The sequence below is a fragment of the Marmota monax genome, unplaced genomic scaffold (genome assembly GCF_021218885.2).
Source record: "Marmota monax isolate L192 unplaced genomic scaffold, Marmota_monax_Labrador192_F-V1.1 WCK01_AAM20220418_F8-fsc00059, whole genome shotgun sequence".
In the NCBI taxonomy this organism is placed as follows: Eukaryota; Metazoa; Chordata; class Mammalia; order Rodentia; family Sciuridae; genus Marmota; species Marmota monax.
Window position 1 is genome coordinate 1,061,561 of NW_026693595.1, and position 14,415 is coordinate 1,075,975.

General features: G+C 37.2%; 1 protein-coding gene across 3 annotated transcripts in view; it reads right to left on the minus strand.

Annotated features, from left to right (window-relative positions):
• Positions 1 to 14,415, minus strand: part of Pcsk5 (proprotein convertase subtilisin/kexin type 5) — a 449,712-nt gene that overhangs the window by 170,061 nt on the left and 265,236 nt on the right. For all 3 annotated transcript variants that reach the window (XM_046459433.2, XM_046459431.2, XM_046459435.2), the window contains exons 13-16: positions 13,347 to 13,483; positions 7,376 to 7,519; positions 2,815 to 2,917; positions 1,292 to 1,485 (exon numbers count right to left, since the gene is read on the minus strand). In XM_046459433.2, coding sequence (XP_046315389.1) covers positions 1,292 to 1,485; positions 2,815 to 2,917; positions 7,376 to 7,519; positions 13,347 to 13,483 — 578 coding nt within the window. The remainder of the gene's footprint in view (positions 1 to 1,291; positions 1,486 to 2,814; positions 2,918 to 7,375; positions 7,520 to 13,346; positions 13,484 to 14,415) is intronic.

Here is a 14,415-nt window from a genome sequence, read left to right on the forward strand (position 1 = left end):
TCTTTTTTTTTTTTTTTTAAAACAACTCTTGCTTCTTTGATTTTTTTTAATATATTTTTTAAGTTGTGCAGAAACATGATGGATTGCTGTCATTAAATATGGTGGCATCATATCCTTATTAAGACAAATTATCCAGAACTCAGAAACAAACAAAAGATACCTATAGCCTTTTTTGAAGGGACATACTTGAACATTATCTAATAGGTCTGCCCAAAGACTAATTCTCTAAGGCAATATGGCTTTGCTTGTTTGCTAATTACAGCTGAAGAGTGCCCAAACTCTAACGTCACATGTTCATGCACGAATTTCTGTCTGGCAAAGTTGTAAATATTCTTTGTCCACTAGAAAAAGACTCCCCCTAATTTGAGTTGTCTTGCCATGTAGGAAATTATTCAATTTTTTTTTTCTGTAAACAAAATTGAACAACAGAAGGATTTCATTTTGCCTTTCCTGGCGGACTAGCAATCTGATCATCTTTGAATCCACTTGTCCTTATGCACGTTCCCTTATTAATGAAGTAAGTGTCTTTGACATATGTTCATTCTATATTTATAAGAAAGTCACTTTTTAAACTTTTAAAAAAGTATACTTTGATAGCATACAGGAGATGCCTTAACAGTGAGTGTGCAGAAAAGATTGATCTAGCCACTATTCTTTCAAGACTGCTTATCCAAGTGGCCCATGGCTGGTACCTTCAAATTAGAATTTGTGGAGGGCTACCATCATTCCAGTGAGAGTACCTTGCATTGTCCAAACCTTGTATTAATAAATGGTTTATAGTAAACACCAATTTTCCTTCTAGGAGTCTAGAATTTTGGTGCATACTAGGCACTAGCTACTAGTAACAACCTTGGGTGCCAAGTCTCTACTGAGGTTCCCTGGTGGACAACTTCAAACATGTTGCCACAGATTGAACATGTCCTGTGTGGCTCCACTGGAAGGTGCTCTTGGAAGCTTGCATCTGCTTTCCTCTGGGCTTCATCATTTCCTGCTGCTGATTTTACTTTGTATCCCTTTGTTCCAGGACTCATAACTGTGAGTATAAGAGTTCAGTCTTATGAGTATTCCTAGCAAATTGCTGAATGTAAGAGTGGTCTTGAGGATCCTCTGACAACAGTTAGTTACAGGCATTTTCACACAAAGCTTCTAAACAATCTCGTAAAATAAATTGGTTAAATTCTGTTTGACATTTAGCAAACCAGATTTCATAAAGGAGGAACATCCCTCCCAAAGTCGCTCAAGTGAAAAACCCACATCTTCTCTAAAACCCAAATATTTGAAATCAACTCACTGGTGTCCTGATATGACCCATCAGGGCAGTGAATAACACAGCTGTTGGTTTCTTCATTCAGGAAGTACCCATATTTACAGGAGAGGCACTGATCACCATGGCTCCCGAAACAAGACTCACAGTTGGGCGCACATTTTCGGCATCGCTTCTTGTCTGCGTAGTAGTGGCCAGGGGGACAGCTGGAGACACAGATCCTGCATTGGAGAACAAGAAGAGAGATAGTACATCACCAGCCACTTGCCCTCAGCATTCTCCTGGAGTGGCTAAGCAAACAGTGGCCCTCAGCCTCAAAGTCAGAACACCAACACCAAATCCCTAGGGTTCAATGCTGTTTGCTAAAGCTTCTTCCTGTACAGGGCTGAGGAGCAATGCAGTCACCCAGCACCAAGTCACCCAGCAAGAGGGCTCTTGGCCCCAACCATCTCCTAGTGAAGGTCTGGCTCCTCACAAGGAATAATGGGTACATACTGGGTGTCAAGAGCAAACTTGTACTGGTGGGTTGGAGAGAAGATATGTGGGAACCATGATTTTATGCTCAAAGGTCTAACAAGGGTTTCTTCTACTTGTGTTGTTGCTCATGTGATCTGTACATGTGGGCAGTGGTTGCAGTCATATGCTATTATCTAAGTAAACATAAACATATTTAAATTTATGTTGCTTAAGAGAATTTGTTTTTTAAAAATAACTCCCTTGTTTGTCCATAACTGAAAGACGGTGCTTGATTTATTTATCCATTCAACACATATTTACTGAGCACCAATTAAATATCAGGCATTTTGCTAAGTTTGAGAGATAACAGAAACAGCCAAGGGCCTTTTCCTTGAAGAATTTAAATTCCAACATGGACTTAAAAGGAGGAATTTGACCATGCTTGAGTCTGTCTGGGTGTATTGGGTATGGAGTTATCAAAATCAGATCCCCACAGGGAACTTTTGCTTGAAGGAGTAGGGAGAAGGTATGGAGGGCTGTGAGAGGTGGGGTGGGGAGGATGGGCTCCCACTGGGGTAGTCACTGTCCTCTCCTCTGCCCCATATTTGTATAGCTCTGGTCAGAAGCCAGGGATCAGAGACACAGGTCCACCTCAGTGCTCAGAGTGGAAGAGTGAGAACAACCAGGGACCAGCCCCTTTGCCATGTGATTTTCTTGCATGTTGGGAAATGTGGGAAATATCAAGTTGGTCAATGCACTGACATGTTCATGAAGGGCAAATACAGCCAGAGCTTCATCCATCAGTGGGATGGAAATGACATGAACTTTAGTTAGACAGAAAAATTAAGTTTAAGATCTACTGTACATGATGGTATTAATAACAACAAACTTGCAAATAGCTAAGAGTAGATCTTAAGGGTTTTCACCACAAAAAAATAATAAGAATGTGAGAGACTACACATATTCAATCATTTGATTTAGTTATTCCACGATGCATGCATATTTCAAAACATCATGTATGCATATATAATTTTTTCTTGTTCATTAGCACATTTGGGGTGTTCCTTGGGGATCTGACATGGCCTCTCTGTTACCTGGTATTATTTTTCAGCTTGTAGTAGTAGTGCAAACAGTCATTGCAGTGGTCTGGTCCTGGCCCATCACAGCCAACCTCACTGCACTCAGGATCACAGGGACCTTTCCAAAAGAGATTAGAACAAAACTTAGAATAAATAATGATTTTAGAAGGTCACCTTTCCCCAGACTTTGATATAGACTAGGACCTTTCTTTTTTCTTATGCAGTGATACTTTCTTAGAGATGGAAGAGTAATGGTCAATGTGGTTGTAAGCCAGGAGATGAGCCTGACTTTTACTGGAAAAATTTCAAATGCCTAAGTATCAAGAAATTCAGTGTTGGCCTGGTCTTGAGGAGGTGACAAATATTCCAGAATCTGAATGAACAAGGCCACTGTAGCAAGAGGAAAAAAATCAATATGCAATTAAATATGCATAATAATAAAATATAGGATTTGTAGAAAAATGAGCAGTTGTTGACAAAAAGAAAAAAAGGTTATTTTTCAATGCCTAGAACAGATTGCCTATCTCATCCAAGGTCACCAAAGGCACTGAACACATCTAAATAGTGTGGCCAGAAAGAAACATCATTATGGCATGTGGCACAAGCTTATCAGCATCTAGTCCTGGATCACAAAGCAGATACTTCAGGCACAGATAATAGATTTAACATTGTGTCCGATCCAAAGGCCAGTAGTCAGATCCACACAAGAAAATGACATACAAATTAAAAAATGTGAGCTAGCTTAAAGAATTCCAGGGGATGAAGGTTCTTAATTTCTCTCTCTAAATATTCTTTGGTTTAGAACTAGAGAGAATGTACAGTAAGGGAAAGATGACAGAAAGAGAGCTATTTTATGACTGATGCAAAGCTTTCTGATGGCATGGACTACTTATAGAAATTTTTACTTCATTTTCCTTGATCTCCATATTTTGGGATATTTGGTCTCTTAAGTTTTAAGCTCTTTCCCAATAAAAATTCATGTGATTCTTAACTGGCAATGAATAATTGCATAAGATGTGCAAATAGTAGGTCAAGAGTACCAGAAATGTTTTGAACCCTGCTTTAATCAAAAGGAGACAAACTTGTTGAACCTTGGCCTCCTTTTGTCATTATGGAATTATGTTCTATAATTACAGCATGCAGACACATACAATGTTAGACCTGGGGTAGAATGACTTAGAAAAAAAAATCTGGTAATCAAATACTCTCATTTGACTGATGAGAAAACTGATTTTTCAAGAGTTACAGTGGTTTGACCAGTATCATATGGATAGGAATCAAGAAGTGTCAAGGCCAGATTTCTCGCTTTAATGTAGAAAATCACATACCTGAAATGATCTCTCGATCTCAATGGAAATAAGTCAATTAAAATACTGCATATTTGAAATATATTTCTAATTAATTACAAGAGTCATTTGACAGCACTATTTATTTCTATTTTCCCCAAAGGCCTTAAATTGATCTCTAAATTAAATTCCACAGGGAGTACAACTTGGGACAATTTAGTTGTCTCTCACTGCACACCCAGGAGTGTTGTTACTGCTGTGTAAGAGGTTGAAGGTTGAAGTTCATCCAGCTATGGGTCTCACAGTCCCTGGGATTTGAAGAAACAGCACAGAGATCTAGTTGTGATAATGCCCTGTGTACCTCTAGTCAGGCTGGCTTCCCCACAGAGGTAAGAATCACAACTCCACAGCAAAGGAATCATGGGTGGCACTAAATTTTCACCAGATGATTTCTTAGAATTAAAAAAAAAAAAAAAAAAAAACCTAAAATTTTTTTTTCTTCGTAAGTGCCCAAAGGGCTCTGCATGGCAGCTTCGCTTGCTGTTGCTCCCCTTGTCATCATAAACTGTCCCAGATGCAGTCTAGCATTGTAGGGTGCCGGATAATAATGAAATAATTTTCTTTGTTCTCTCACAAGTGCCAATGTCAGTGTTTGAGATGCAATCAGAAAAACCACAAAGATGTACAACTATGTTCAGAAACTTAACATTACCAAATTTTGAATTATAAATATTACTGAAATTTGAATCAGGTAAAGAGTAATAGGTTACCGTTGTACCCATTCATATTTTTGGATAGACTTTTCTCCTATCAGAGAAGACAAAATGGTTTGCTAATTATAATGTAAATAGAAATGTTATAAATACAAAGCAAAGCAAGATAAAATTGAATAGAGTCTAGCTCTGGTCAGATCAGGTGCTCTTAATTATCCAAGCATGTTACTGACTCTGGGATACTACTTGTTTAGAATAAAAGGAACTACATGCATATTTAAGATGTTCTGTTCAGGAGAATAATGATGTACATTTATCTTAGTATCTAGAGCAAAATCCCAGAATTGCAGGAACAAAATATTTCTTGTTTAATGTTGTATTACGCTTTTATTTACAAACAGTTCTCCATTAAGAGAGATTGTCCATTAAGTGTTATATATAATCATATCTCAGAAGGACTGAATGCTCCTAAAAGTGGGAGCTAATGCAACAAGTCAGGAATCAGAAACATAATAAAGAGAAAGATAAAAAATATAATTTGAAGATGATATGGCTATAGTACCTAAACCACCTCCAGAAAATCAACTTTAGAACATAAAATAATGAGAATGTTAAGCAACATGGCCAGATATTAGATAAAATGCAGCAATTTATAGATTTCCTACATATCATCAGATACTAGTTAGAAATCATGAAACATTTTTTCATTACAGGAGCAACAAGACCTAAATACTTAGGCATAATACTAATAGGAAGAAAACTACACAAAAGGAAAAGGTTTCCATAAAATTGGACATGGTCTATGTTTCATATGGAAAGAATATCTATTGTAAAAACAACTGTTCCAATGAAATTGCATATGAATTCAAATTAAATTCCAATGAGACTTTTAAAGTGGGACTTAACAAATCATTTTAAAATTCATCTGAAGAATAGTAGGGCAATAATTGATATGAAAATGAGAAACAGATGTTCTATAAATATTAAAATATATCATGAGGGATAAGGGGTAGCTAAGTGGTAGAGTAAGTCTTTAGTATGTGTGAGGCCCTAGGTTCACTCCCCAGAGCTAATAAATACAATACAATACAATACAATAAATGATTGATTAAAAAAGAAAACAAGCAAAAATTATGAAACAGGCATAGTGGCACATGCAATAATCCCAGCTACTCTACTCAGGCAGCTGAGGCAGGAGGATTGCAAGGTTGAGACCAGTCAAGGTCCCTCCTCAAAATAAAAAATATAAAGTTCTGGGGATGTAGCTCATAGAGTGCTTGCCCAGCATGTGTGAGGCTCAGGGTTCAAATCCCCAATATTGCAAAAGTAGAACAAAACAGAATTAAAACATCATGGAATAGAAGTACATAGGACAGCTAAGGTAGAATTGGTTTGAGAATTATTAGAATGATGAATCAGAAAGGAGGTACCAGAAGAGACCCTAGTAACAGAACTTAGTATGTTGTTATTAAAAAAAAATCACAAACTAATAAAAGAAGAGACAATTACTCAGCCAGTGTTGTTAAACTATTTGGAAAGTAATTAAGACAGTTTCAATTCACAGTGTATGTCATAAACCAAAGTAAGTTCCAATAAAGTGAGTTAATGTCCAGATGCAAAAACCAAGAGATTACCAAACAAACAAACAAACAAACAAACAAACAAAAAACTCCCATGAATATTTAGCTGATACGAAAGGATAAAACTTCTGTAAAAACAAACAAAAAAAATTGGCAAATGTTGTATTTGAAACTATAAAACCCATTCTCCAAGAGTGTTTTCTGTTAAAATATCAAAACACAAAACAAAAATTACATTTGTGAAGCAAATGATAACTGAGGGCATGTTTTCATCAAATATGAGATCCAGCAAAATCAGTAAAATACAGAATTCTTATAAATAGATATGAGAATTACTGCCACCTTGAATATAAGAATGGATAAAACACATTGAATTTATTTCAGAGAAATCAGAAGAAAAATGTATAAAATTACTAGCAATCAAAGATATATGAATTTTAAAATAACCCTTCTTTTTTAAAAAAATTTTTTTTTCCTTTTCTTTCTGGCTGGAGTGATGTTATAAACACCCACACAGAGGGTCACAGTGTAGATTGATACATTTTGTCTGAATAGTAATGTGATAAAATGTTTCCAAGTCCTAAAACTGATTATTCCCTCTGATGCAATACATCTCAGAATAGAACCCTACTCAAAGAAATTAATTGAAGATACAGACAAAGACTAATAAACAATGTTCATCCAAATCTTGTTTAAAATAGTGTAAAATTCTCAACAAACTATATGCCCCCGATTATGGATTAAAGACACAATACTGCAATCACAGTATGGACTAATAGTTTTGGAGACAAGATATATGGATGTTTGAATATATGAATAAGCCAATATACTCACAAATATTTGGAGGAATAGAAGAAAATATACTAGAATATGGGTAATTATGTTATGTTGTATTATTTAGTATCATATCATGTCATTATTATATCATATTAATTATCCCACATGGTGCCATGATGTATGAGCTTTCTTGGGCTGTGTGCTTTTGGGAACAGCTCACCTGCATAATCCTCTGCACCATAGTCATCTGTAGGGTCTTCAACTCGGCTATAGCGGAAACGCTCCACCTTAGGAAACTCGTTGGTTGGGGAGTATGGCTGCACGGATGTGCCATAGAGGACCAAAGACCATTCTTTCAATTTACCTTGAGAAATAATAATGAAATCACAGCATGACCACATATTCCATCTTTAGCTGTATAACTGAAGTCTTTCCCATACAAGAAAAAACAACAGAAGAATTGTGGGAAGGGGGTTGATAGGAATCATTGCATCAGATACTGGACTAGAAATGCACATCTCCCACCCTTTGCAGAATCAACTACTTAATAATTCCTACACCAATAATTTATATACCACATATTTACTGAGCACTCACTATAGACAGACCTTGATTTAATCAGCATTTATGGAAAGCTGGGAAATAAAGATACCCCAGATTGCTAGTTTAAGGGTTGAATTTCAAAATTATGCTTACTTAAGAGAATCCCAGAGTTTTATAGAAGGCTTTGTTTTTCTACATATAAAGTTCTTTTCTGAGGTTTAAAAAAATTTTTGATGGCATTATCTGACTAGTTACTAAATGGACAAAACAACTCTTTGTACCACTTAATCCCTGAATCAGTCATTCAATATTAGGAATTCATCATTATGAATACTATTCCAATAGTACTTGGACACTCTTGATTATTTAAATTTAAATAAATTTTAAAAAGCACTTTGCTTCCTCAATTACAATAACCACATTCCAAATGCTCAGTAGCTACAGATAGCTAGTGGCCACTATACTGGGTGGCACATATATAGACCATTTGGACAGTATTGCACAGTAGGGTGCTATAGTCAAGGACACCTTGAGGCCTGAGGCAAATATCTCACCTCCCTTGGGTGGCTCATAAGGAAAATTTTACTTTAGCTTGCTCCTTATTCATCCATTTATTTCTTAGCTTCATAAAATTACAGCATTCAATGCAAAATGTTTAAGAAAAACGGGGGAAACTGCCTCAAGGCCATTAAGTTTAATAAGATTCACATCAAAGAAATCAACCATAAGCAGAAGTGATTTAAAACAAAACCATTACAAACATGGAAACATGCCAAGAGGAAAGCAGGACCCCTCTCACCTTGGCTTAACAAATGGAATCTGGGCCTGGTCACAGTTGGGTCAAGGGCTAGCTCAGAGTGATGACCTTCAGCTGTCAGGGGTTTTCATCTATTAGCTTCTATAACCTATAAAATCAGTGCCTAACATTTCTAACTGCTTACTATGTGCTAATAAGCACAGGCCTAAATGCTTTATAAATGTTATTCCATTAATGTGCACAGTTTCTCTGAAGTAAGTACTAATACTCCCAATATACAGATGGGAAAACTGGGGCATAGAAATAACTTCCCAAAGGATAAGAAGAGGACAAACTTATATTAAAACCCATTCTGAATCCAAATCCTGAGTTCTAATACCATTTTACAATACTGTCTCTTGTTCATTTCTAGGAGTTTAGGAAACTGATGTTTAGAAATAAACATGGAGATGCTCCTTGATTTATGAGAAGGTTATGTCCTAATAAACCATCACAAGTTGAAACTGTTCTAAGCCAAACATGCATTTAATGTACCTAACCTTTGGAACATCAATCACAGCTTAGCATCATCTACCTTAAATGTGCTCAGAACACTTATATTTGCCTACAGCTGGGCAAGATCATCTAAACACAAGTCTGCTTTATATTACAGTGTTGAATATCTCATGTACACACATTGATAAATGTTTTGTAGACACGACAGGATGTGAAAACACAAAATATAACATGCAAAAACTGGTGGCGGCACATTACATGGTGGAGCATTGGTTACTTCCTCTCATGATTGCGCAGCTAGTGGGAGTGTGGCTTGCTGCCATTGCCTAGCATGGTGAGAGATTATCATGCTGCACATTGCTATCCCAGGAAAGCATCAAAAATCAAAATTCTAAGTATGTTTTTCACTGACTGCACATTGTTTTCCCACAGTCATGAAGCTGAAAAATCAGGTTAACCCATCGTAAGTTAAGGATCATCTGGATTCTGTGATGCAGTCATTTGTTTCTTACATGTGCACTGGGCCAGTACAGTGTGGGTTATGTATGTGTTTTGCCCTTTGCCAGTTTTCCTTTGGACTCATTTGTAAATGGGTATGCTTTTCACTACCAGGCTGCTATTCAGGCTAAGAATTCTAAGCGGCATGCATTAATTAAGTAGTAGCAAGAAATGAACGATGACTGAAAATTGATGACCTATCTGATTGCCTTGAGGTAGCAAGGCAAGAAAAAACTTCCTTTGCTAAGGCATCTCTCAAGTGTTCCAATGGAGTACACAATACAAGGACACTATAGGTCATCCCATCTATCAGTCATCCTAAAACCTGGTTCATTTTACATCCCCAAATTTGCCCTCCTCAGTGCTTTGAAGCCTCAAACTGATTATGTCTCTTTGTGCCATGTCTGAAGGACACTGTAAGCCCAAGAGGGATATCTTTGCTGGGCAATTCATCTCTTTAATTTTCACTTATTATATAATTTTATTTCCTTAGGCCCTCTGCCATGATTCACATCAAATACTGCCATATTTGGGGCATCATTTTTTTTTTTTTAACCTCTACCACTTTTTCTAAATTCTATAGATTTTTCAGTTTCAGTAACAGACACTGAAACATGCTGTTAAGAAATAGCTGTGTAAATAGAGAAGGAGGAAAATCTATCCTACTTTCTAATACATAAATGCAATCTCCATATATAGGTTTAATGTGCAAAATATAAAACCAATCCCAATATATATTTAATAATAAACAAATGGGGAGAAATAATAGATAAATATAAACCCGGTGTGGAGTCAGGAACCTCTACATTCAGGGAAGAGTCTGCCATTTAATTGAACTAGAAAAAACCCCACATCTCTAGTAGCCTACTAAAGACACCCATCACTAATCAGATAGGGAGAAATCTACCACAGGATCTTATGACATAGAAACAAACACAGAAATGTGTAAGCGCACACCCATGCACCACACAAACACACCCATAAATGGGAAAGTGAAAGTTCCTTACCAAAGGTGTAACTAACCTTGACATGAAAGACTGGTTGACATGAAATCATATGTTCTCTGGTATGGAAAAAAAATACACAAAACCTGTCTTTGGAATGAAAAAAAATCTCTAAAATGATGGACAGTGACTGGGGTTAAATTTGAGCATTTAAACAGTACAGTTATGGGGCTGGGGTTGTAGCTCAGTGGTGGAGCACTTGTCTTGCACATGTGAGGAACTGGTTTTGATCCTTGGCACCACATAAAAATAAATAAACAAAATAAAGATATTGTGTCCAACTATAACAAAAAATATTTTTTTAAAAAAAATCAATAGTACAGTTGTCTTTTGGTTTCCATGGGTGACTGATTCCAGGATCCCCTGACAATACCAAAATCCATGGATGCTCAAGACCTTTTTATAAAATGGCAATAGTATTTACACACAACCTACACTTATTCTGTATACTTCAAGCCATTCATAGATTACTTATACCTAATACAGTATGCATGGCATGTAAATAGTTGTTATACCGTATTGTAGAGAGAATATTGACAAGAAAAAAATCTGTGAATATTTAGTACAGATATAACTTTTTTTCCAAATATTTTCATCCAAGGTGGTTGAATTCATGAATGTGGACCACGCAACGCCTGTAGATACAGAGTGCTGACTATATAAAGAGAAACCAATGCTATGAAATAGCCAAAGCTAGATTATCTAAGTTATTGCAAAGAGCTCTCGACACAGATAATTATATTGATTCTGGGTAGACTCCAAACTCCTCGAGGACAGAGGGGCTTACATTCATAGCCCCTGACTTGTCTGCTGGGACTGGCTAACTGGTAGCATGGGAGCAGTCTGGTCTTGTTGTGAGGGCAGAATTCCTAGTGATAATAAAGAGGAGAGTCACTTTTAGTTAGTTTTGTTAAATATTTAAAATTATCAACAGATAATGTACCCTTTTGTCTGCACTGATGCATTTGGATAGTACTTGTTTCTATGGGATCTCTTGACATGGAGCCCTGCAGTGATGCCTTTGGTCAGGGCAGCCAGCCCAGTCAACACACTGTCATTCCTTCTAAGCACCATGACCAGATCAAGACTAAGAAGTGAAGCTTGAAAAAGAAGAGGAAAGGAGAGAGGGAGAACCTAGGAACTAGGCAGATTATGACGGAGAGGATGTGTCTAGAAACTGTGGTCTATAATCTGTCTTCTCTACCAGCCCTGCCTTGGTGAAATATTTGGTTTCTGGATAAAACCTTGGCCACCCTTTATATTCAGGCTGCAGTTTGGAGATGAGGTAGACATGAATGCTCTTTAATACAACTTTTATTCTGATTCACCATTCAGATTTTGGTCTTCCTGATGAGGGACCGCTGTGGCAATATAGATGAACCTCATCACACAACTGGGTGAGAACAGAGAACCAAAATGTAGTGGTTGAAAATGGATCTCCCAGAATGAGTATCTTTCCTCGATAGGCAGGCAAAATGCTGGGAAACCTGTGCTTTCTCCCTGTGTTCTGTTGAGTGCCTTCTCTGCCCCATGCAGCCCATGGAATCCAAATGGTGCACACTCTTTTAAGATTGATAAATATTTGGGTTAATTTATTCTGGAATCAGCAGAGGGCAGGTACTGGATGTCAGTACTAAAATTTTCCCCCAGGTATGGTTCTGTAGATGGACTGTATAGAGTGTTGTAAAGGGAAGCTTTACCCAATGGTTGAAGGTGTGTCCACGGATGGGTGGGAAGCTGGGTAGTTATCAAATGGTCATTCGTTTCTGAGCCAGCTGCTCTGCAGAGATCTGTCAGGGGCAACACAATCTCCCACCAATGCTGCATCTGTACTTTCCTTACTTTGTGTTACAAACAAGCTTCATATGCTCTGTGCAGCTACCTGAAGAGACCTTTGTTACCATTCTAATTTCCATACTTTGTGTATCAAGGTTTTCTTTTTCCTTGGCTCTTAGGCTCAGGCAGGGCAGAATACCATCATTTATTTTCTTTAGTGATAATGAGATTAGGTGGTGTAGGCCAAGCTCAATGTCTTGTCAGAACTGAAAATTAAATTTAGAGAAAACAGAAGAAATAAAAGGAAATAACTAAGGATACCTATCTGTTCTTGTGCAGAAATTATGACCATGCAATTTAAATCATAGTGGGTGGACAAGGATGTCTTATTTACAGGCAAAGGTTAGAGATGTGGATCACCTATTCTGAAACATAAATCAATAGCTGCCATGTTTGGTCCTATACTTACATCTAAATTTTTTCTGCTTATTTCTTTTTCTAAATTATTATCTTTTAATTTCTTGAGAACTGCATTTTTGAAAACTAGAATGTGTAAAGACAATTCAAAACACACATGAATCATGTGAAAAAAGACCATGTTGAAGTATGCGTGTTGCTATGGTTTTGACATGGTTTAGCCTCCAGAGGTTCACGTGCTGGAAGTTTGGTCCCCAGTGTGTTGGTGGTGAGGTGGTGGGGCCCAGTGGAAGATAACTAGATCATGGGAGCACCACTCTCATGAATGAATTAATACTAGTCTAATGGGTTGGGTCTTGCAGAAGTGAATTAATTTTTGAGAGAGTAGGTTGTTATAAACCAAGGCCACTTTATATAATTTGTCCCCTCTGCACACACAGTTCATCACTTTCACACATGCTCCCACCAGTGTGATGCCACCCACCATGAGGCTGTCACTAGAGCTGAGCAGATGCTGGTGCCATGTTCTTGAAACTTCAGGAGGGGGAGCTTAATAAACCTCCTTTTTTTTTTGGAAAGTATCAGGGATTTTGTTGTAGCATCACTAAACAGATTAAGACAAGTATGGAATGTTCTTTGGCTAAAACATACTCTATCGTTTTCTTGGTGAATAAACTAATTTATAGAACAGGGGTTCTCACCTGGAGTCTTGAAGTTTCTCAGCTGAGAAGGAGTATCATAAACTTCAAGGATCCAGTCACCAGCAGCTCGTTCTCCCCAGCAGTGAATGGTCATGAACTCCCAGTTTTTAAATCCTTCCATGGAATGATCAAATAGCCTGAAAGAGAACCACAACCACTGTTGTATGCTCTATCAGATTCAGTGACAGTACATTGAAGGCCTCATCAATGGTCTTTTTGTATCCATCAGAGTGTTTAGGTAAGCTAAGCATGGAGCTTGACTTTATCTTAGGTCTCACCAACTAGTAGATCCATACATATATCATTGCTCTCCCACGAGCAAACTGACCTGGGACTGGCCATGCAATATCAAACCTCAGGGACAACCATTTGGGAAGCAGGTAAAGCAGGCCAAGGCTCCACCCATAAAACTTCAGTAGAATCACTGAAGATGTTGAGCAACTGGAACTTCTTCACATGCTTGAGGGGAATGTGAAAATGGCACAAAGGATCTGGAAGATAGTTTAAGAGTACTTATAGGGACAAACAGTTACCATAAAACTCAATGATCTCTTTTTCAGATATTCACCAAAGAGAAATGAAGACGCATAGGTCCACAAAAAAAATTTCCATGTGGATGTCCATAATTGCCAAATACTAAAAACAACTCAAATGACCATCAACTGGTGAATAGGTAAACAAATTACAGAATATGAATACAATGAAATACCTACCCAGTAACAAAAGACTAATGAACCACCAATATATACACTAACATGTATGAATGAATTTAAAAGCATTATGTTAAGTGAAAGAAACCACACACAAAAACTATATACCATATGATTCCATTTATACCAATTTCTAGAAACAGCAAAACTATAAGTAAAAAACAGATGAGTAGTTGCCAGGGACTGGGGAGGGGACATGAGAAGATGCATGGGACAAATTTTGAGGGTGATAGAATTGTTTTATAATTTGAAAGTAATGGTATATGGTTATATAGCTATTTAGTTTGTCAAGACTCACAGAATTATTCTCCTAAAAAGGTGAATTGCATTATATAGAAATTATGGCTCAGTATCAAGAC